Below are 23,155 nucleotides of genomic sequence, written 5' to 3'. Positions count from 1 at the left end.
CAGATTAATGAGAACCCAGGGCAGGAGATGAATAATTCAGAGTCACTCATGTGGCACTAAACACCCAAACACTGCAGTTCCCACTGAAATGTCCCTGCAGTTCCCACTGAAATGTCCCTGCAGTTCCCACTGAAATGTCCCTGCCGGTCCCACTGAAATGTCCCTGCTGGTCCCACTGAAATGTCCCTGCAGTTCCCACTGAAATGTCCCTGCCGGTCCCATTGAAATGTCCCTGCAGTTCCTATTGAAATGTCCCTGCTGGTCCCATTGAAATGTCCCTGCCGGTCCCACTGAAATGTCCCTGCAGTTCCTATTGAAATGTCCCTGCCGGTCCCATTGAAATGTCCCTGCAGTTCCCACTGAAATGTCCCTGCAGTTCCCACTGAAATGTCCCTGCCGGTCCCACTGAAATGTCCCTGCTGGTCCCATTGAAATGTCCCTGCTGGTCCCATTGAAATGTCCCTGCTGGTCCCATTGAAATGTCCCTGCTGGTCCCATTGAAATGTCCCTGCTGGTCTCATTGAAATGTCCCTGCAGTTCCCACTGAAATGTCCCTGCTGGTCCCATTGAAATGTCCCTGCTGGTCCCATTAAATGTCCCTGCAGTTCCCATTGAAATGTCCCTGCTGGTCCCACTGAAATGTCCCTGCAGTTCCCATTGAAATGTCCCTGCTGGTCCCATTAAATGTCCCTGCAGTTCCCACTGAAATGTCCCTGCAGTTCCCATTGAAATGTCACTGCTGGTCCCACTGAAATGTCCCTGCTGGTCCCATTGAAATGTCACTGCTGGTCCCACTGAAATGTCCCTGCTGGTCCCATTGAAATGTCCCTGCTGGTCCCATTAAATGTCCCTGCAGTTCCCATTGAAATGTCCCTGCTGGTCCCACTGAAATGTCCCTGCAGTTCCCATTGAAATGTCCCTGCTGGTCCCATTAAATGTCCCTGCAGTTCCCACTGAAATGTCCCTGCTGGTCCCACTGAAATGTCCCGGTGGTTTTGCTGACACCTTCTGCACCTGGAGGACAATCCCAGCCCGCAGGGTAACTCTGCTTTATGGGATTTTCCAGCCAATTCGCCCCATTTGGCCCCAAATTCCCTGTGGCAGGAGGGGGCTGAGCCAGGGGAAGGAGGGGCTGGCAAACCCCGAGCCAGAGCCGGGCCAGAGCCGAGCCAGAGCCGGGCCAGAACCGAGCCAGGGCCGGGCCAGAGCTGGGCCAGAACGGGGCCAGAGCCGAGCCAGAGCCGGGCCAGAACGGGGCCAGAGCCGGGCCAGGGCCGGGCCAGAGCCGGGCCAGAACGGGGCCAGAGCCGAGCCAGGGCCGAGCCAGGGCCGAGCCAGGGCCGAGCCAGAGCCGAGCCAGAGCCGGGCCAGAACGGGGCCAGAGCCGAGCCAGAGCCGAGCCAGGGCCGAGCCAGAGCCGAGCCAGGGCCGAGCCAGAGCCGGGCCAGAGCCGGGCCAGAACGGGGCCAGAGCCGAGCCAGGGCCGAGCCAGAGCCGAGCCAGAGCCGAGCCAGAGCCGGGCCAGAGCCGGGCCAGAACGGGGCCAGAGCCGAGCCAGGGCCGAGCCAGAACGGGGCCAGAGCCGAGCCAGAGCCGGGCCAGAACGGGGCCAGAGCCGAGCCAGAGCCGAGCCAGAGCCGGGCCAGAGCCGAGTCTTTCCTCAGTTTGGGGCTCGGTTTGTCTCGATTTTGGGGTTTTTATCTCCCCCCCGCAGGTCTCACCGAGCGCTGCGGCAGCGCCGGCCCCTCCCGAGCTGTGACCTGCGGGACCGGCAGGGGACACCGGGATGGCAGCGAGAGATGGGAGCAGGGATGGCACCGAGGGATGGACAAAGGGATGGCACCGAGGGATGGGACACCGGGATGGAAACCGAGAGGTGGGACACGGGGATGGCACCGAGGGATGGGACACGGGGATGGCACCGAAAGATGGGAGCCGGGATGGCACCGAGAGATGGACACAGAGATGGAACCGAGGGATGGACAAAGGGATGGCAGACATGGATGGAGCAGACCCAGGGACGGCACCTCCGGACGGGAGCCCCGGCGAGGGCCAGAGGAGCGGCCCTGCCCTGCCCGCGGTGTCCCCTCACCTGTCGGGCCGCTGCAGCAGCTGCTGGAACTGCTCGGCCGAGCCCGCGGCCGCCACCGCGCCCGCCATGGCCCGGAGAGGGAGGGACGCGCGGTGACACCGGGTCACGTGCTGCACCGGGGGTCACGTGCGTCCGCCCGGCTCACGCGCTTCCTCCCGCGTCACGTGACCTCCCCGCAGCACGCGTCAGAACCGTGACGTGTGAGCTCCCCGCGTCACGTGTTCTACCAGTGTCACGTGCTCTCTCCGTGTCCCCGTGTCATGTGTCTTTCCGCGTCACGTGATCCACCAGTGTCACGTGTCCTCACTGTCCCTTGTCCCCTGTGCCAGCCCGTCCGGGTCCAAGGGCAGCGATCCCACCCCGTTATCCCGTTATCCCGTTATCCCGTTATCCCGTTATCCCGTTATCCCATCCCATCACATCCCATCCCGTTATCCCGTTATCCCATCCCGTTATCCATTCCATCCCATTATCCCATCCCGTTATCCATCCCATCCCATTATCCCATCCCGTTATCCCATCCCATCACATCCCATTATCCCATCCCATCCCATTATCCCATCCCGTTATCCCATCCCATTATCCCATCCCGTTATCCTATCCCATCCCATCCCATCCCATCCCATTATCCCATCCCGTTATCCTATCCCGTTATCCCACCCCATCCCATCCCATCCCATCCCATCCCATCCCATCCCATCCCATCCCATCCCATCCCATCCCATCCCATCCCATCCCATCCCGTTATCCCGTTATCCCATCCCGTTATCCCATCCCATGGGCTGGGATGCTCCAGCTCACACCCAGTCCAGCCTGGAGCACTCCCGAACCCCTGAAATGTAAAATTCTCCAAAAAAAAAAAAAAAAAAAAAAAAAAAAAAAAAAAAAAAAAGGCTGTTCTGGGCTGTTCCGTGTCTGTCGGTCGGCAAGAAAGGAGATTTAATCCCGGTTTAACACCGAAATGGCCAGGGAGCAAAAGGAGATTTAATCCAGGTTTAACACCGAAATGGCCAGGGAGCAAAAGGAGATTTAATCCAGGTTTAACACCGGAATGGCCAGGGAGCAAAAGGAGATTTAATCCAGGTTTAACACCGAAATGGCCAGGGAGCAAAAGGAGATTTAATCCAGGTTTAACACCGAAATGGCCAGGGAGCAAAAGGAGATTTAATGCAGGTTTAACACTGAAATGTGCAGGAGTTCAGCAGAGGGAATCCCAGGGGTCTGGGTGCAGACATTATGGGATGGAGGCTGAGGCTCCGTGCCGTGGTTCTGCTCCAGGAACGAGGCGTGGGACAGATGGAACCATTGGAAATAAATCTCTCCCTCCAGCTCTGCCCCGTAAATCAACCCCCAGCCCTGAGAGGTTCCTGAGACCTTTCCCTGTTCCTTGGGAGGGAAGGGAGAGGATTGCTGCTCCAAATGGATTGGCCCACGGAGACAGGGAAGAGCTAAATCTGCCTCCCCTCCAGCTGTATGTCTGGGATCCATCTGGAGCCTCGGCAGGAGCGTCCCGGGGAAGCTCAAGGACTCGGGCTGGGACAGGCAGGGGCACAAATGAACCTGCAGAGTTAATTGCAGCCCCTGCAGCTCCAGGAGATGGATGGGGAGACCCAAAAATAAACCTCAAAGGAAGAGGCTGGGTGGGTGCTCCCAAATCCCACTGCAGTTTTCCAACGGGTTTCCCAAAGAATTGGGAGTTGCCTTTACCTGGAGGAGGAAAAGCTCCTTCCCCATGGACACAGGGTTAATCTGATATATTCCAGCTGGGAATTCCCTGAAATATTGATGTTTTAACCTAATTCCCCCAAATACTGATGTTTTAACCTAATTCCCCTCCTGGCCAGTCCCTGATCCCACAATTTCTTGCACGGCAGGAAAACTCCAGGTGCTTAATGCAGTTCATATTATAGGCAAAACATAACAGGAAAGAACTGGAATTCCAGTTGTAAGTAGCTGGAACTTACCAAGTATTCAGGATATATCCACACTCTGTTTTGATTCAGAAATAGGATTTATTGCAATGTAAAATAAAAATTATAACTTCACAATACACCTAGCAACCTTTTTGTTATGTGGCTACATCCTTTTTTATTCCAATATTATTATTCTGATATTAAAATAGAATTGATATTAAATGAAGAAATTAAATTAAAAACAAAATTAGGAAATTAAATTAAATTTTAAAACATTTACTGGGAAAAGGCTCTGGCAGGTCACCAGCTCTCCTGGCTAAATGTCACAGAGATGTACATGCAGAATAGAACAAAATAATGGGGAGTTTTACTGGGAAAACATGGAAATACTGATATTTTCCTCTGGGAAAATGATAAAAGGAAGGGCTCAGTTGAAGTTCTAAAGATCTCATTCAGCTTTGGCCCAAAAAAAGAGAATAAACAGGTTTGGAATTGTAATTGATGTTGTAAATCCTGAGGCTGTCTCCCAGCACTCAGCAAGGAGTGCCAGTGAAGGGGGGGAAGCTGTGAGGAGTTTGTGGCTCCTAAATCCATTAATTTGGGATAAACAGGAGCCAGGCAAACAGGTTTTATTCTCTGGGGCAGGGTGTGGGATCTCCATCCCTGGAGGAGGAATTTCCCCTCAGGACACTCCTGCTTCAGCAAGGGCTCGGACCTGAGCATCTCAAGAGGTTCCTTCCCAAATAATTCTGAGGAATTATTCTCCTTCTAAATCACCTGGAACCCGTGAAAAGAGGGAGTTAACAGCAGAGAAAGGATGGGGGGAAAATGAAAATTGAGAGGAGAATGAGGTTTGTGAGTCCTCACTTTCTCAGGATAAAACACCAAACCTAAAAACGGGGTTTGGGGTGGTACCAAGGAATTTCTCAGCAAATCCAGGACAAAATCTGTGAGATAAAAATGAGGCAAGTCCAGCTGGTGGCAGGGAGGGGAACAAGCTCCCTCTGCCAGCCACAGCACATCCTTGTTCCCATCCTGGAGGGGTTTCTGGGCCAGGGACACCTGGAGAAGACAGGGGGAAATGTGGAGGTGTGTGCTCAGGTGGCACCTGCAGGGATGCCCTGAGAGCTGGCACACAAATGGACATGCACAGAATGCCAGGGGTTTGGTGCATCCCATTGTTCTCCTGGAAACAGGCACTGGAAAACATTCCAGAGCCAAGCAGGCTCCGGGGTGGGACTGGGAGGTGGCTTGGAAATAATGAAATAATTCTGATTTCTTGTGACTGGGTTTGGGTTTGGTTCCAGCTCTGCAGGGACTTGGGATGTTCTGCTAACTGGATTTACCTGGATTTTGGTTATTCTGCTATCAGGCATGGCGAGAATGAAATGGAAAAAGGACAAAACAGGAGAATCCGTGGATTATCCTTTGTGAGGATATGTGACAGAGCATGTCCTGGAAGCACAGCTGGATCCCGAGTGGGGAATGAGCTCCAGAAGGAAGGAATGCCAGGGAACAGTCTGTGCTCTCTCCTGTAAAACTGCCTGGTGCAGTTGGGTCTCATTGGAGAGGGATGGAGCTTCTGCCCTGGGGAAAGGCTGGGAGATCCGGGATTGCTCAGGAGAAGGATCCGGGGTGACCCAGCTGTGATCTTTCAGTGCCTGAAGGAGCTGGAGGGATGGAGGGATGGAGGGATGGAGGGATGGAGGGATGGAGGGATGGAGGGACAGGACACGGGGAGAGGCTTTAAACTGACAGTGGGTGGGTTTGGATGGATTTGGGCAGGAATTGTTCCCTGGGAGCTGGGATGGAATTCCAGGTTTGCTGTGGCTGTCCCTGGATCCCTGGCAGTGCCCAAGGCCAGGCTGGACACTGGGGCTGGACACTGGGACAGTGGGAGGTGTCCCTGCCATGGCTGGGGTGGCACTGGGGGGGTTTGCGGTCCCCTCCCAGTGCGATGTCCCAGGATCGGACGGGCCGGTGTCGGGAGCGGATCCAGGGAAGGTTCCGGGTCGGATCCCGGTGCCGGGGGCGGATCCAGGGGAGGTTCCAGGTCGGATCCTGGTGTCGGGGGCGGATCCAGGGGAGGTTCCAGGTCGGATCCCGGTGCCGGGGGAGCATCCAGGGGAGGTTCCGGGTCGGATCCCGGGCTGGTGCCGGTGCCGGTGCCGGGGGCAGGTTCCAGGAGCGCATCCCGGTGCTGTGCTCCAGGGGCGGGTGCCGGGGCCGATCCCAGGGCGGTTCTGGGGCTGTTCCCGGGCGGATCCGGGACGGATCCCGGTTCCAGGGGCGGATCCTGGGGCGGTTCCGGAGGCAGATCCCGGTTCCGGGGGCGGTCCCGGGGCGGTCCCGGGGCGGTTCTGGGCGGTTCTGGGCGGTCCCGGGGCGGTGCCGGTTCCGCCATGGCCGCGGTGCCCGTGCGGGGCCGGCGCGGGGCGCTTGGGCCGGGGGGAGCCGGGGAACCGGAATGTGTGAGTGGGGAACGGGAACGGGAATGGGACTGGGAACGGGAACGGGAATGGGAACGGGAATGTGTGGTGGGGAACGGGAACGGGAACGGGAACGGGAATGGGAATGGGAATGGGAATGGGAACGGGGAACGGGAACGGGAATGGAGAATGGGAACGGGAACGGGGAATGGGAATGGGAATGGGAACGGGGAACGGGAATGGGAATGGGAACGGGGAACGGGAATGGGAATGGGAATGGGAATGGGAACGGGGAACGGGAACGGGAATGGAGAATGGGAACGGGAACGGGAACGGGAATGGGAACGGGGAACGGGAACGGGAATGGAGAATGGGAACGGGAACGGGAACGGGAATGGGAATGGGAACGGGAACGGGGAACGGGAACGGGAATGGGAATGGAGAATGGGAACGGGGAACGGGAATGGGAATGGGAACGGGAACGAGAATGGGAATGGGAATGGGAATGGGAATGGGAATGGAGAATGAGAACGGGAACGGGAATGGGAACGGGGAAAGGGAATGGGAATGGGAACGGGAATGGGAATGGGAATGGGGAATAGGAACGGGAATGGGAGCGGAAATGGGGATGGGAATGGGGAACGTGAATGGGGAGCGGAACTGGGAATGGGACCAGGAATCAGGAATGGGAGTGGGCATCGAGAGTGGGAGTCGAGAATGGGAATGGGACCAGGAATCAGGAATTGCAACAGGACCAGGAGTGGGACCGGGACTCAGGAATGGGAACGGGAATGGGGACTGGGGCCGGGAAGGGGCCGAGGCCAGGTCCCGTGTCCCCTGGCGAGGTCCCGTGTCCCCTGGCTGGGTCCCGTGTCCCCCGGCCGTGCCACACTCGGTGCCACAGCAGTAACAGGAAAGCTGGGACAAGGTGCCAGTGTTCAGGAAAAACACAAACCCCATCTGTGGGGTGATCCCATCCCTGGCGAGGCTTTTCCTTCTGTTCCTGGGTTTAATGACTCCTTCCACACGAGTGCTCCTGCCATGAGCCCCATCCCAGCTGCTCTGGCGTGGATGCAGGGTGAAGGATGCAGGGTGAAGGGTGAAGGATGCAGGGTGCAGGGTGAAGGATGCAGGGTGCAGGGTGAAGGATGAAGGATGAAGGGTGCAGGGTGAAGGATGAAGGGTGAAGGGTGAAGGATGCAGGGTGAAGGATGCAGGGTGAAGGATGCAGGGTGAAGGATGCAGGGTGCAGGATGAAGGATGAAGGGTGCAGGGTGAAGGATGCAGGATGAAGGATGCAGGGTGCAGGGTGAAGGATGCAGGGTGAAGGATGAAGGGTGCAGGGTGCAGGGTGAAAGATGCAGGGTGCAGGGTGAAGGATGCAGAGTGAAGGATGCAGGATGAAGGGTGCAGGGTGAAGGATGCAGAGTGAAGGATGAAGGATGCAGGGTGCAGGGTGAAGGGTGCAGGGTGAAAGATGCATGGTGAAGGATGCAGAGTGAAGGATGCAGAGTGAAGGATGCAGAGTGAAAGATGCAGGGTGCAGGATGCAGGGTGCAGGATGAAGGGTGAAGGGTGCAGGGTGAAGGGTGAAGGATGCAGGGTGAAGGATGCAGGGTGAAGGATGCAGGGTGAAGGATGCAGGGTGCAGGGTGAAGGATGCAGGGTGCAGGATGCAGAGTGAAGGATGAAGGGTGAAGGGTGCAGGATGCAGGGTGAAGGATGCAGGGTGCAGGGTGAAGGGTGCAGGGTGAAGGATGCAGGGTGAAGGATGCAGGGTGCAGGGTGAAGGATGCAGGGTGCAGGGTGCAGGATGCAGGGTGCAGGATGAAGGGTGAAGGGTGCAGGGTGAAGGATGCAGGGTGCAGGGTGAAGGATGCAGGGTGAAGGGTGAAGGATGCAGGGTGAAGGATGCAGGGTGCAGGGTGCAGGATGCAGAGTGAAGGATGCAGGGTGAAGGGTGCAGGGTGAAGGATGCAGGATGCCTTTCCCAGGGGCATCCCATGGAGCTGAGGCACACAGAGGGTGATACAGAATTCCTGATCCCAGCATCAGGGGCAGTAGGAAATCCAAAATCCTGGGGTTGATGTTCTTCCCAGGGGTGTGGGATCCTTGGGAGGCACAGGCAGGAAGATGCTGAGGATTTGGCTCCTGTGCCTTGAACTGACACTGATGTTGTTTTTGGGCCTCCAGAAGCGAGTGTGCCAGCTGCTGGACACCCTTCCACGGGAGGCTGGTGCCCAGCTCATGGACTGTGCCATGGATCTGCATTCCAGGCAGAAATTCCTGCCTGACTCTGCTGCCTGGGCTGCAAAGGCAAAGCAGAATTCCATGGTGAGTTCCCACTGTCCATGGGTTTGTTACAAAATCAATTTTCAAATACCTTTTATAATGAAGCTGCAAATAATTTCCCATTTTTTTAACATTTCTTGATGAATTTGTGTTTGGATTTGTTCCTCAGATTTTGGAAAATCATGGGAGCAAAGGCACTTCCCAGCCCTGCCCAAGATGTGTTGCTGGAGAATCTGTAAGTGTGGGAATCTGCTTTTTGGGCAAAAAGGGTTGGCACTTGTTCTCCAGTATTAAAACATGAAGTTGATAACCAGCACAACTGCATTGCTCAGGAATAAAGAATGGAAATTAAAAATAAAGGAGATGGATTTAGCATTTCAGCAAAGCACAAGTTAATATTCCCAGCAGCAGCTGGAAAATCTGGAGATTCTCAACACAGTTTTCAAACTCTCTCTAAAAAGCAGAGTTTGGGAAGGAACTGGAAGAAAGAATAACATAACACTTTCTCTACCCCTTGATTTACTGGATCACAACAAAATATTCAGGAATTTCATTCTATCTCCTATTTTATTTCTGTAATTGGATATTTCCTTTCCAAGGAGTAGATACAGCCTTGAAACTATTCTCCTTCCAGAGCCAGAATGAGGAGAGGTGTGGGAAATGCTGGATGTCCACAGCAAAATCTGATTTATGGAATTAAAATTTCTATCAGGACCTGTGACTGAGGAGATATTGATTGTGTTAATTTATTTCCATTCACTTCCTCCTCGGAGAAAAAAAAAAGAAGAAAAAAGGAGTATTTGTGGTGGTATTCAGTGATTTAAAATGAAATTTGAAAATGAAAACTGAGGAAAAACCTTTTTGCCAAACTCCTTTGTAGTGACCTGAAATGTTTTTATTCCAGGGTCACTTCAGTCACATCCTGGGCTTCTAGAAATGGAGAGGGGGCAGAGGAGCAGCTCTGATTTCCTGCTGGGATCCCCAGGGTGCAGCTGGATCCTGGATCCTGCCCTGCCTCAGCATTCCCACCCACGAATATCTGCAGTTCCACACCTGCTCAGAATGTGCTGCTCCTCAGGTAGCTCAGGATTTGTGTCAAAGGGACAAGGAAGGCTGATTTCATGTTTAGGTAACTCAGAATTCATTTTAAAATAATAAGAAAAGGCTGATTCCATGTTTAGATAACTCAGAATTTGTCTAAAAAGAACAAGAAAAGGCTGATTCCATGTTTAGGTAACTCAGAATTCATTTTTAAAGAACAAGAAAAGGCTGATTCCATGTTTTAGGTAGCTTAGAATTAATTTTAAAAGAATAAGAAAAGGCTGATTCCATGTTTTAGACTGGTGAGGTTGAGCTGCCCCCCCTGGCTCTGGAGAAATTCCCATTTCAGTTCCTCTCTGTGGGAATTGTCCCACCTGGAGCTGCTCCCTGGCACAGCAGCTGCTGCCCTGACTCCTCCTCAGCTCTTCTGAATTTTATTCTGAATAAACCCAGGTGGAGCCCCTCCCAGGCACCTCCTGCCTGGCTGTTCCCCAAATGGCAAGGCAGACACTGCTGCAGAAATTTCAGAGTGAACTTTTCCTCTCAGATGTGATTCCTTGCTCTGTGTTTTCCAACAGGGCAAGAAATGCTTTTTTTAAATCAGTCAGGCTGGAAACAGGTTGGAGTTTAATTGTCTGCTCCACTGAAGGCTTTTAATAGTGATGTTTTTTTAAATTGTTTGTAATTTATTTTGGGGTTTTGCAGCATCATAAAGCAGGCACAGGCTGGGGCAGTGAATATTCCTTTAAAGCAGATTTGTGTCAAATCTGCAGTGGAACCACAGAGTTATTTTTGTATGCCTTGTACAACTCTGGAATTTTGTTTTCTTGATGAAGAAACATATAAATTTTCTATTTCCTACTGCTATTGTACACAGAATAACCAGAGTGATGCTTTATTTACCTGTACATAGAGAGAAAGGCCCCTGGCCTGTTTTTAATTCAGGTTTAAAGATCTAATTCTTATTTTTAACTTTGTATTCTGTAAATTGTTCCTTATAAAAGCAGAAGCATTAAACACCACTTTGGCTTTTGTCTGGTTGTGTCATTCCATGAATGATTTCTGAGGGCACTGAGGAATAAAGGTGAATAAAAGCTCAGATGAGGAGGAGAAATATATTATTTATGTCCTGTAAAATCTTTGTAGTAGGTTTATTTGCTCACTTCATTAATTTGATACTAATCACAAGCCCACTTGGCATTCTGACTGCCAGAAGAAGATGGAAAATCAAAATATTGGGATAAGTGGGGTTTAAAGACAACCTTGGTCTCACAAGCCAAGACTTCCGTGTCCAAATGAATATAGTTAATATATTTATTTTTGTTTCTATTAAATATTATTATTTATTGACCAGGTTTAAAATCTGTGGTGTTTGTCTGAATTAGCTGCTTCAAAGCTCAGCAGCTCTCCTGGGAGTTGGTGTGATACCCTGAGTCAGCAGATTCATAGTCACACAGAAACAACTCTGGGTTTGCCCTGGTTACTGCAGGTAATTATCAAATTAACACTCACCCTGGGCATTTCCTTCCCCCAGGATCCCTGGGTGTGCACAGGGGCTGTGAGCAGAGCAGGGATGGAGCTTTGGGCAGAGGGACTTTTCCTGGGAGTTCAGCTGCACAGGCACAGCTTGGGCTTGTCCTCCTGGGGGACATTCCCAGGGGGGACAAGGGCTGGGCCAGGATCCCCCAGCTCCCCACCCTGGGGACATCAGGGCCCAGCCACTCCTGGCTGGGACACAGCTCCTCTCAAGGGAGCAAAGAAAAGCTGTGAGCACAAGGTTTGGAAACAAAGGAAAACAAAAAATCCCAGGAAGATGGAAAAGAACACAGAATTGTTCAGGCTGGAAAAGGCTCTCAGAGCATGGAGTGCAACCATATCAGTGTGTGATATCAGTGTGGGATATCAGTGTGGGATATCTGATATCTGTGTGTGATATCTGTGTGTGATACCTGATATCTGTGTGATATATGTGTGTGATAATAGTGTGTGATATCTGATATCTGTGTGATATCAATGTGATATCTGTGTGATATCTGATATCTGTGATATCTGTGTGATATCTGATATCTGTGATATCTGTGTGTGATATCAGTGTGATATCAGTGTGTGATATCTGATATCTGTGTGTGATATGAGTGTGGGATATCAGTGTGGGATATCTGATATCTGTGTGATATCTGATATCTGTGTGATATCTGATATCTGATATCAGTGTGTGATATCTAATATCTGTGTGATAACTGATATCAGTGTGTGATATCTGATATCTGTGTGTGATATGAGTGTGATATCAGTGTGGGATATCTGATATCTGTGTGTGATATCTATTATCTGATATCTGATATCTGTGTGTGATATCAGTGTGATATCTGTGTGATATGTTATATTCATGTGTGATATCAGTGTGATATCTGTGTGTGATATCTGTGTGTGATATCTGATATCAGTGTGTGATATCTGTGTGTGATATCTGATATCTGATATCTGTGTGTGATATCTGATATCAGTGTGTGATATCTGTGTGATATCTGTGTGATATGTTATATTCATGTGTGATATCTGTGTGTGATATCTGATATCTGTGTGTGATATCTGATATCTGTGTGTGATATCTGTGTGATATGTTATATTCATGTGTGATATCTGTGTGATATCAGTGTCTGATATCTCTGTGTGATATCTGATATCTGTGTGTGATATTTTTCTGTTATATTTGTGTTGTTATTCCAACAATCCCAAAATCTCCATGTGATATTTGCTTGCAACACGGGGTGTCATTCATGAGTTATACATAAATGGCAGCTTTACATATTTAAAAGGAACATGGACTGCTTCATATCTGAAGTGTGCTTCCCAGGGGAGAACGCCACCATTTGATCTATTTTTGATTAAAATGTAAAAATTAAAAATTAAATCAAATGGTAGTCAAATTCCTCGGGGAAAACATCCTTCAGTTATGAAGTATTCCCCGTAGCAACCCTGAGACTCTTACAGCTGCATTGTCTCATCTGTAGGTGGTCTTTTTATGTCTCACATAATTAAAATGAATTGCTGGTGGAGAGCCCCTGGTACTGCATGCAGATTGATGAAGCTGGGGGCACCTGCACTGCCAGGGGAGCAGGGACAGCACGGCTGCTCTCACTCTGGGATCTGGATTCTGGGCAGGGATCCTTCCAGGCTGCACCCCGGGCTCTGGAGTGCACAGGGTCACTGAGGTGGGAAAAGCCCTCCCAGCCCATGGAGCCCGTCCTGTGACTGTCCCAGAGCTCCCAGTGCCACCTCCAGGAGCTGCTGGGACACTCCAGGGATGGGGATCCAGCCCTCCCAATCCTGAGCTCCCTTTCCATGGGGAGTTCTGAGCATTGCAGCTTCTCAGATCAATGAGTTCACTCCAAATAACTTGTCTGGAAATTAACTCCTTCAGAAATTCCAGCAGAATATGTGTGGGAGAAGCTCCAGACATCTCCAGACATCCTGCTGCTCCCAGTATGGACAGGGACTGCTGGTCCTTGGGTTGTGTTATCACAATTCTGGAATCCCTGAGGTTGGAAAACAGCTCCAGGATCATCGAGGCCACCCTGTGTTCAATCCCCACCTTGTCCAGAGCTCTCAGTGCCACCCCCAGGAATTCCTGGGACACTCCAGGGATGGGATCCAACCCTGCCTGGGCAGCTCCAATCCCTGAGCTCCCTTTCCATGGGGAAATTATTCCCAAAATCCACCCTGAGCCTGCCCTGCCCAGCCTGAGCTGTTCCCTCTGCTCCTGTCCCTGTTCCTGTTCCCAGATCCCAAATCCCCCCAGTGTCCCCTCCTGGCAGGGATTGTGCAGAGCCAGAAATTCCCCCTGAGCCTCCTTTTCTCCAGCCTGAGCCTTCCCAGCTCCTCAGGGATTCTCCAGCCCCTTCCCAGCTCCTCAGGGATTCTCCAACCCCTTCCCATCTCCTCAGGGATTCTCCAGCCCCTTCCCATCCCCTCAGGGATTTTCCAGCCCCTTCCCATCTCCTCAGGGATTCTCCAGCCCCTTCCCATTTCCCTCAGGGATTCTCCAGCCCCATTCCCAGCCCCATTCCCTGCCCTGGACACCCTCCAGCCCCTCCAGGCTCTCCTGGAATGAGCTCCCAGAGCTGGACACAGCCTCGAGGTCCCTGTGCTGGCACAGGGGGACAATCCCTGCCCTGCTCCTGCTCAGGATTCATCCTTTCAAACATCCAAGGAGCCCTTGCTGTCCTAAGCAATGGCTAAATGCCACCAGAACACGATTGTGAAATTGGATTTCCTAGGGAAATGTGCTCTACACAACCTAATGCAACTTATTTCTAGCAAGCTGCTTTATCAGCTGCCTTGGAATATGGGAATGTATATTTGATAAGATTAGAGAATCGTGGGGATCAGGAAAAATAAGACTCTAGACTTTGCATTCCCATTTTCACCCAGCTGAAGGACAAACATGTCATTTATTTTGTGTTTGGTTGTGATTCTCATGGCCCTGGTAATGTACCCACAGCAGTGGCTTGTGACTGTGCATCCTGCTCCAGCTGTGACTAAAACTTCCCTAACAACATTTCCGTGGAAAAGAAGGGGATGGAAGCGAAATGCTGGGATTTATAGAGAGAGGAAAACAATTCTGACAATGAAAGTATCACTCCAAGAGTTCCACAGTGCCTTGCAGGAACATTTTGTAATGAGCAGCAGGAGTGTTGAAATTTCAGTGTAATACTTGAAAGGAAACGTCTCTGATCTCTGAGTTTCTTTGGAGAGGGGAGTTTTAATGTATAATCAGACTAAAATCCTGCTGTAATTGCACAGTGAGGGGCCTGTGAAGTTTTGGGGAGGCTGAGATGGAGCACAGACCTCCAGAAGCTCGGGGGTTTTTCCTGAGGTTTCCCCAGGTGCAGGATCTCTCCCAGCTGTGCTGGCACTGCACTGCTGGCTCTGAGCAGCACCTGGGCACTCAGCAGTGAAATTCCAGCAGGATTTCAGCTCCTGCTGTTCTCCCTTCCCACTTTGAGCCCAGCCCTGCTCAAACTCCATCCTTCCTTGGGAAGCTTTTCCCCCTCAAACCATGAACATTTACCTCTTAATTACATGGAATCCCAAACTGGTTTGGGTGGGAAGGGAGCTCAAAGCCCAGCCAGAGCCCCCTGCCATGGCAGGGACACCTCCCACTGTCCCAGGTGTGCCAGGGATCCAGGGGCAGCCACAGCTTGAATCCTAATTTATTAATTAGTCCTTAATTAATAAAGAGGTGTCACACCTGTGCTTTTGTCAGTGGTGCCCTAAGCCAGGCTTGTCCCTGCCCTGGGAACAACAAGAGATGAGTGCAATGTGAATATTCCAACTGCAGAGCACAGCTAAACTCACACAGTTCAAATCCTCCCTGAGCATCCCTGATCCCCCCAAAAATCCTCCCTCTGCTCATCAGCACCTTCCTGAGCACCAGCCTTCATCCCCACCACCCTCATCTTCACAGGCACAAGGAGAGGGGCAGGGATCCATCTCCCACCAGCAGCTTTGTTTGAGTTTGGACATTAAAAAGCCTTTAAATAAAAGTGAAGTTCCCTGAACTCAACACCTCCCTGCAGGTGCTTCTGTCCCTGGCTCAGTAGCTCAGCAAGGAAAGAGCCTGGGAAAATTTAAAATGTGCATTTCTGAGCAAAGCTGAGAAGGAAAAGAATTCTGAGTGGTTTTTAAGAGTTTGTTAGGAAAGGGAAATGGCTGGTGTGAGTTACTTGGTGAAAGGAGGTTATTTCACTGCAGATTGGGTCATTTAGGGTAGTTAGCAAATAACATTCTGACTTTTCTGTCTGGATTTATGGCCAGGGTTCCCTCACTTGTGCTGAGCATCCTGTTCTGGTAAAAGCTGAGTCAAAAAATCCTGCCCTGTCCAAACTTTGCTTTCTCCTTCCCTGTGTGCTGCAAATCACTTCCCCACACCAGGACAGTTAATTCAGGGAAGGGAACAAGATTTTCTCTGTCATTTCTTCACCCCAATGCTGCTCTCTGGGGTGGGTCAGGTTTAGTGCCAGATCTTACAGAAAAGAATTTGAGGATTTTGTTGTTCCTGCTTGGGATGAGGGAATGCTCCTGGAGCAGCCTTTGGGGTCAGGACTTGATTTCCTTGGGGGGATCCTCCTGAGCTCACCAGGCTTGGAATAAAATCCTGGAATGGTTTGGGTTGGAAGGGACCCCAAATCCCCCTCAGTGCCACCCCTGCCATGGCAGGGACACCTCCCACTGTCCCAGTGCTCCCAGTGTCCAACCCTGGGCACTGCCAGGGATCCAGGGACAGCCCAGTTTGTGCTGAAAATTCCTCCCTGGTGTGAGGGGTGGGAAATTGCTGCACCCAGAAATGGGCACTGGGTTTAAATAAAGCTCTGCTGGGTGAGAGGTTTGTGTGAAAGGAGCACAACATTGGATTTATACACAGGGCAGTGCCACAAGTACAGTACCAGAGTGGAAAGGAATCAGTATTTCCATGGGTTTATGCTGAAAATAGAAAATGTCTGGTTTTACCATCACTACATCTTCAGCAATTCAGGTGTAGCAAAGTCTGAGCCTGAAGGGAAAACCAGACAGCAAAAGTTCTGTGGAGTTTGTGTCCTTCAGCTGGAGGAGGGCAGGGCTGGATGGGATTTTGGGCAGGAATTGTTCCCTGGGAGGGTGGGGAGGAGCTGGGATGGAATTCCCAGATTTGCTGTGGCTGCCCCTGGATCCCTGGCAGTGCCAAGGCCAGGCTGGACACTGGGGCTGGACACTGGGACAGGGGAACTGTCCCTGCCATGGCAGGGGTGGAAAAAGATGAGCTTTGAGGTCTCTCCCACCCCAAACCAGTCTGGAATTTTATGAATTCCAGATTAACTGGGCCCAAGAAAATGATCCGTGTGGAGCTCCCCTGACTCAAACACAAAACTTGGTTTCCTTCTAGAACAACAGTGGCAGGTAAAGGCAGCTCTGTGGCTTTTCAGGTTTTGAGGAGCAGATGATTCAACAGCAGGATGAATAAATAATGAAGGAAAGTGAGATTATAAATTGCACTTCCTCATTTGAAAGGCCTTGTCTCCTGATTCATCACTATAAATGCCTTACAAACTTCAGGTCATTTACAAAATAATAGAACGCTTTAAGATTACCCTTAGCTTTATGTAAATGCAATTTTAATATTCTATCTTCATTAATTATCTAATCTTGGGAGCAAACAAACTCCTGACACAATTCTGTAGCTATTTTGCCAGCAGGATTTCCTTTGAAGTCGGCAGCAGTTGTAAGAGGAAGTGGATGACAGGACTGAGCCTCACCAGCACTTCTGGAAGAAAAGGAACCTAAACAGAAGCTGAAAATCCAGACTTCCTGTGGGCACAGAGCTATCCCTGCACTGCCACACGTTCATTAGTGCCAAAAGTGGTCTTTATTCCCCCTGCTCCTGTTCCAGAAGCGTGGAAGGGGTTTGCTCCCTGCTGCTCCCAGCCCTGCTCCTCCCGTGGCTCAGGGAGAAGTGCAGGACAGTGGGGAGGGGTCAGGGGCTGCACAGGGCCTGGGCTGCCCCACAGCTCTGTTTCCTCTCCAAATACCTGAATTGTACCTGAATGGTGGCAGGTGGGGCTGGGTGAGCTCTGTGGGGCAGAGTGAGCATCCCTGCAGACATCACAGGATCCCAGAGTGGGAAAGGACCCAAAGCCCCTCCAGCTCCAGCTCCTGCCATGGCAGGGACACCTCCCACCTGCTCCAGCCCCGTGTCCAGCCAGGCAGGGGTGCCACAGGGCCAGCCAGGCTCCCAGTTGTGCAGCCTGGATATTTCCCACCTTGGTTTGAATTCCGCCCAGCTCGACGCATATAAATGCTCATATTAAAAGGAATTCATTAATATCTTAGATTTAGTTTCTTCAGAGCAGAAAGAGCCAAACCAGTGCATGGGAGAGGAAAGTGCTGGGCTCAGGATCCCCAGCTGGCCCAGGCAGCAGCTCTGCTCTGCTCCCCTCAGGGCTGAGACATTTCCAGGTGTGAGCTCTGGCATTCCTCAGCCCCAGGGCTGCTCTGTGCCAGGTGGGGATGGAAATTCCAGGTTATCACTGCCATTAGTGATCACATCCATGTCTGTCGATTATTTCAGTAATTATTTATCCTAAAAAGACTGCAAACATGGCTTTGCTTTGATTGTCTGTTTTCCTGGTGAATAGCAGATGCCCAAATTCCTTCACTTGTTTAACATAAATAATACAAACTTTAAACTTTGTTTAATATAAATAATGTTCGCTATGCTCTCCCAGTGCCCAGCACTGACCCTGGGAGTATAAACTCAATAACACAACACCCTGATAAACTCATCTGCAAACTGTTCAGAGTTCACAAATTAAACCTTATTTGAATACAAAAAACACATTAAAAGAACATTAAAGGCCAAATTCTGTTCCTTTGAAGACCTTCAGGCTCATCTTTGCTGCTGTGCCCATGGCCAGGGGAGGGGGCAGGACCCAGGGCTCTGCCCATCACCCCCCCAGAGCTGCCCAGCCCCACATCCCCCAGTGCTGCCTGTTTTGGGGCCAGGCGTGCCCGTGTGTGCCACACTGTGTGCCCTGCCCTGTTCTTCCATCCCAGCACCAGCCTGACCATTCCTCACTGGGAGGATGAGTGACACCAGGAAGAAAACGACATTATTTAAGGAATTCACCGTGGGTGAGCACTCAGCTGTCCCAGGGCTGTTGGGGTGAGCTCCCCACTGCCCCTGGAGCAGATCCAGGGGTCACTCCGCTGCTCTGTCCCGCTGGAGGCTGGAGCAGGGGTGGATGCTGGTTCCCAGGCTGGTCCCGAGCCAGGCTGCTGCTCACAGCCGGTAACTCATCCCTGCCACCACAGGAAGGAGCTCCAGCACTGCTGGTGGAGCAGGGCTCAGCCTGCAGCTACCGGGCTCATCTCTACAGCTCTATTTGCTCCATCCCCTCTGATTCCTCAAGTTTCTATTCTATTCTATTCTATTCTATTCTATTCTATTCTATTCTATTCTATTCTATTCTATTCTATTCTATTCTATTCTATTCTATTCTATTCTATTCTATTCTATTCTATTCTATTCTATTCTATTCTATTCTATTCTATTCTATTCTATTCTATTCTATTCCATTCCATTCCATTCCATTCCATTCCATTCATTTCTTTTCTATTTCCCAGTTCTGCCCTGCATTAGTTCATAACCCTGAGCTCCACACAAAGTGTCCCAAGTTCTCCTCCCAGCTCAGTCTCACAACAATCCTTTCCCAGCCCAGAACCAAGGACACGCTGCAGCTCCAGCCCCAAAAATGCAACCAGAGAGAATTGGGGAGAGAATCTGGGAGGGTGGGACTGCAGAGCCTGGAGCTGGGGCTGGGCAGTGACCCCAGTGTGGGATGGACCCAAACTGATCAAAGGGTGAAACTCCTGACTGGGATCCACCCTGGGCTCTGCACTGCCCAAGGTGAATCCTTGGAAGGGTTTTAACAAATCCCTGTTTTGTTCCTTTAGCTCTGCCTCTGCTCCAGGCACCACTTTCTCCCCAGCATCCCCTCCCCAGCCCTGAGGTGCTGCAGGAGTTGGGCTCCTCCCGTCCTCACACCCATGGGATGCAGCTCAGCTTCCACTCCCAGGATTTGCAATTCTGAGCTGGTCCAAAGAAGACATAATGTTCTGTTTTATCTGCAGGCAGAGCTCCCAGGGTAACCTTTGCAGCAGCTAAAGATCAGCTCAGATATTGATCAACCCTTCAGGAAAGAAGGGAGTGCTCCTGGCACGGCTCCATCCACGCCTGGGGCGGAGGAATCCTCGTGGGGGGAATTCTCAGGATCACCAGGTGGGAAGAGACCTCTGGGATCATCACCCCAAATAAAGCACAGCACTGAGTGCCACCTCCAGCCTTTTTAAACACACCCAGGGATGGTGACTCCAGCACCTCCCCGGGCTGACAATTCCAGAATTCCCTGGAATCAGCTCCGTGAGTTCACCAGACACATTTGGCCTCAGCAGGAGCTCAGCTTCCCACTCTCCAGTGGGAATATCCACAGGAAAACATCCATGGAGCCCAGCCCAGCAAAACCCACCCAAACCCATCCTGGCACCAGCTTGGCCAGAAGGCCTCTCAGAAATGGAAAGGGATAAATTAAATTAAATTAAATTAAATTAAGTATAAATGAAGGGGGTCCCTCTGTGCTTCCCCTCCCTGTTGGTCACAGTTCCACTGAATCCCAGAATCCCAGACTGGTTTGGGTGGGAAGGGAGCTCAAATCCCACCCAGTCCCCCTGCCATGGGACACCTCCCACTGTCCCAGGTGCTCCAAGCCCTGCCCCAGCTGGGTTTGGATTTCTGTCTTTGCCCAAAGATGTGAGAGGGTGAGATCTGCAAACACAGCAGAAAGTTCATGGGGAGATCCTGGGGGGCCCTGGGGCTGCCAGGGGGCTCAGGGACCCCCAGCCCTTCCCAAATCCCCTCCCTGCACACCTGAGGGCTCCCAAAGACTGCCCCAGCCTCCTGCCCTGCTGCCAAATATATTTAAATATCTTTTCTCACATCTGTGTTGAAGGAAAAGTATTATCTCCAGGAAAAAGTGTCCCTTGGCTGCCTCCCAGTCACCTCCTGCCATAGCCTGACACCAGCAATTATAAAACAACAATAAAAAAAGGAGCAAAAATACAGCAGGCAAGTGGGAAATTAAAGTATAAAGATAAATAATATAATAATAAATAATATAAAGATAAATAGATAAATAAAATTAAAAAATAGATAAATAGATAAATAAAAATAAAAAATAGATAATAAGATAAATAATATAAATAATATAAAGATAAATGAAATTAAAGTATGTTTACAAAATACACAAGTGGGAAGCACGTGGTCTTTGGCCCTAATGTGCTACAAAGGGAATTTTGCTTCCAGGACACCCCCAGAGGGGACAGACCTTGATTTGGGCAACTAAAAAAGACCAAGAGCAAAGCAAATTTAAAAATCAATTACTTAAACCAACGCTTCTCACTTTTTTTTTTTTTTTTTTTATTTAAATCGTGATTAAAAGCAGTTCCTTGGCTGATTTCAATCAAACCACGCAGTCTCTCTCTGCTGATCTCAAGCTGTTAAATAAGAAACAGAAAATCATCAATAACCCATCTGTGTCACAGATGAGAGCAGCCCCACGGGGCCTGTTGCTCCCTGGCTCTCATATGGCAATCCCTGGGATTTTGGGGGATGGCAGGAGCCCAGAGGAGCCCCCAAAAGGAGTTTGTGCCCTCAGGTGTGTGACAGGAGCCAGAAGTGACAGCAAGGTGGTGACCAGGTATTTATTTGTAAATGTAATTACCTAGATTTATCCCTAAATATATATATCCCTATATATCCCTAAATATATATAAATATATAAATATGTATATAAATATATATATAAATATATATAAAAAAATATATAAATATATATAAAAGTATATATAAATATATATAAATATATTTATAAATATATATACACATATAAACATATATAAGATATATATAAATATATATAAATATATATAAAAATATATAAGTATAGATAATATATATAAATATATAAATGTATAAAAATGTAAAAGTAAATATAATGTTAAAATAAAAATATAAATATATATATTAACATTATAAATTTAAAATATATATAAATATATAAAATTATATATATATATATATTTATATATATTTATATATATTTATATATATATTTATATATATTTATACATATATATATATAAGTGTATGTATTATACACATACATATACATATATATACATATATACATATATATACATATATATACCTATATATACATATATATACATATATATACAGATATATACAGATAAATAAATAAATAAATAAATATATATATATATATATATATATATATATATATATATAAATAATCCCTAAAAAGAGCCCAAATCAGAGACACAGACAGCGATTATATTTCACAAAAATTCGTTTTCCTGAGGGTGCCATCCCTGCTGTGTGAAAATTCACACAGGAACGAGGGACAGGGATGGGGACAACACACCTGCAGACACTGGGAACCAGCAGGTCAGGAAATAATTTAAGGGAAAAAAATCCATTTTCAGCAGTGGCAGGACGATAAAAGCAGCAGGAAGAACTCGCCAGGGCGAGGAGGGAGCGCGGGTGGGTGCTCGGAACCTTTTCCCATGGCTGGGAAATTCCCGTGGGCTGCAGCTCCCCGCTTGTCTAATTGTCCTTGATGGATTCCTGTCCCCCAGGAGCAGAGAACCCAGACCTCGCCGCTCCAGATGTCTGAACATTATGCAGGAAGCTGGTAAACAAATTCCTGCTATTTTTGCTGCTCGCAATTAGGGACGTAGGAAGAACACGCTGCTGAGCAGGCGAGGGATCCACCGCGGATATTTCATGTGCGTTTACAGCCACTTAACGCCTCTGGAAGGGTGATAAACACCGACTGTTGTAAATCTGCTCGATCACCCCTTGTTGCTACAAAAATCCGGGAAAAAAATCAAAATAAGTGGGGGGAAAAAAAAAAAAAAAACAACAAAGCAAATTTCGAAATAAAATAGGGACAAATTAGTGATTATAACTCCTTCTGTGTTTAATATCAAGCACTTGGTGACAGAGCAGCTCTGCCACTTCACCCCTAGCAGCTTTTTTAGGTGATTTCAACTTTTTCTGTGACTTTATCTCGGGAGCAGGTCCCTGCCTGGCTCCTGGGCCTCTCCTCCCCATTAATTTCTCTGCCTGCTCCAGCAATCCTGCCCTGGGAGGGATGGCTTAGGTGGCTTCAGGAGACTTTGCCAGCATTAATTGTTATGATTTTAGAGCCCCAGAGGGTGCAGACTTGGAAAAGGAGAATTTGTTCAAAAGATTGGGAGGGAAATGAAAAAATCCAGCGCCATGACCATGAAGAACCAGCCCAGGGACAGAGCTGGGGCACCTGGAAAGGGAATTACAGGCTCCAGCTCACAGGGTGAAGGGAGGATGCTGCTCCTGGAAAGCACGAGCCACATGCTGGAATTCCACCACTTGCAGAACTCTGGGAGCAATTAAATACATTTTGTGGTGGGAAGGAGTTTTATCCAGCCCAGCTGCTCTGAAGTTGTCAGTGCCATGGTGTTTTCTGAGAGAATTGAGTTTGTCTGAGTTTCAAAGCAAGGACTGAGCTGAGACCTCTTTTCATGGCTAAAAACCCCTCTGCAGCATCCTCCCAAATAAACCAGAGTGGATTTCCCATCCTCTCAGGCTGGGTTTGGGTCTTAGGACAGACTAATTGCTCTGAAGCAGAGGGAACATCTCCAGGGGGATGGAGGCAGCTCCTGCTGTGCAGTTTCAGGTGTTTGGCTGGTGGCAGCTCAGTGGTCACCAGGTCCTGTCCAGGGTCCCAAAG

The 23,155-nt window shown here is 49.5% G+C and overlaps 2 protein-coding genes across 5 annotated transcripts in view; one reads left to right on the top strand and one right to left on the bottom strand.

Annotated features, from left to right (window-relative positions):
• The window catches only part of GLRX3 (glutaredoxin 3), a 339,780-nt gene extending 337,454 nt beyond the window's left edge, over positions 1–2,326 (bottom strand). Inside the window, exon 1 of one of the 2 annotated variants that reach the window (XM_056494283.1) lies at positions 2,093–2,326. In XM_056494283.1, coding sequence (XP_056350258.1) covers positions 2,093–2,160 — 68 coding nt within the window. In that variant the 5' untranslated portion in view covers positions 2,161–2,326. The remainder of the gene's footprint in view (positions 1–2,092) is intronic. The other variant, XM_056494284.1, reaches the window with a different exon arrangement.
• A 4,061-nt stretch (positions 2,327–6,387) lies between these two features.
• On the top strand, positions 6,388–10,801 carry C6H10orf143 (chromosome 6 C10orf143 homolog). 3 transcript variants are annotated; one of them, XR_008840851.1, is made up of 5 exons: positions 6,392–6,476; positions 8,628–8,768; positions 8,896–8,961; positions 9,631–9,855; positions 9,908–10,801. XR_008840851.1 is itself a non-coding variant. In XM_056495313.1 (4 exons), the coding sequence occupies exons 1-4, from the start codon at positions 6,408–6,410 to the stop codon at positions 9,658–9,660; spliced, it is 306 nt and encodes a 101-aa protein (XP_056351288.1). In that variant the 5' UTR covers positions 6,388–6,407; the 3' UTR covers positions 9,661–10,801. The 3 variants fall into 3 exon arrangements, 1 of the variants encoding a protein (XP_056351288.1); XR_008840852.1 differs by having other exon boundaries at positions 9,631–10,012; positions 10,066–10,801; XM_056495313.1 differs by having other exon boundaries at positions 6,388–6,476; positions 9,631–10,801.
• Positions 10,802–23,155: the final 12,354 nt, after the last annotated feature.

This window comes from Oenanthe melanoleuca, chromosome 6 (genome assembly GCF_029582105.1).
Source record: "Oenanthe melanoleuca isolate GR-GAL-2019-014 chromosome 6, OMel1.0, whole genome shotgun sequence".
Taxonomy (NCBI): domain Eukaryota; kingdom Metazoa; phylum Chordata; class Aves; order Passeriformes; family Muscicapidae; genus Oenanthe; species Oenanthe melanoleuca.
The sequence above is the reverse complement of the archived record's forward strand: the minus strand, read 5'-3'. Positions and strand labels throughout refer to the sequence as shown.

Coding starts and splice junctions, on each gene's coding strand:
- C6H10orf143 (XM_056495313.1), top strand. CDS start 6,408: ATGGCCGCGGTGCCCGTGCGGGGCCGGCGCGGGGCGCTTGGGCCGGGG. Junction 6,477..8,627: donor GAGCCGGGGAACCGGAATGT/GTGAGTGGGGAA, acceptor TTGGGCCTCCAG/AAGCGAGTGTGCCAGCTGCT. Junction 8,769..8,895: donor AGGCAAAGCAGAATTCCATG/GTGAGTTCCCAC, acceptor TTTGTTCCTCAG/ATTTTGGAAAATCATGGGAG.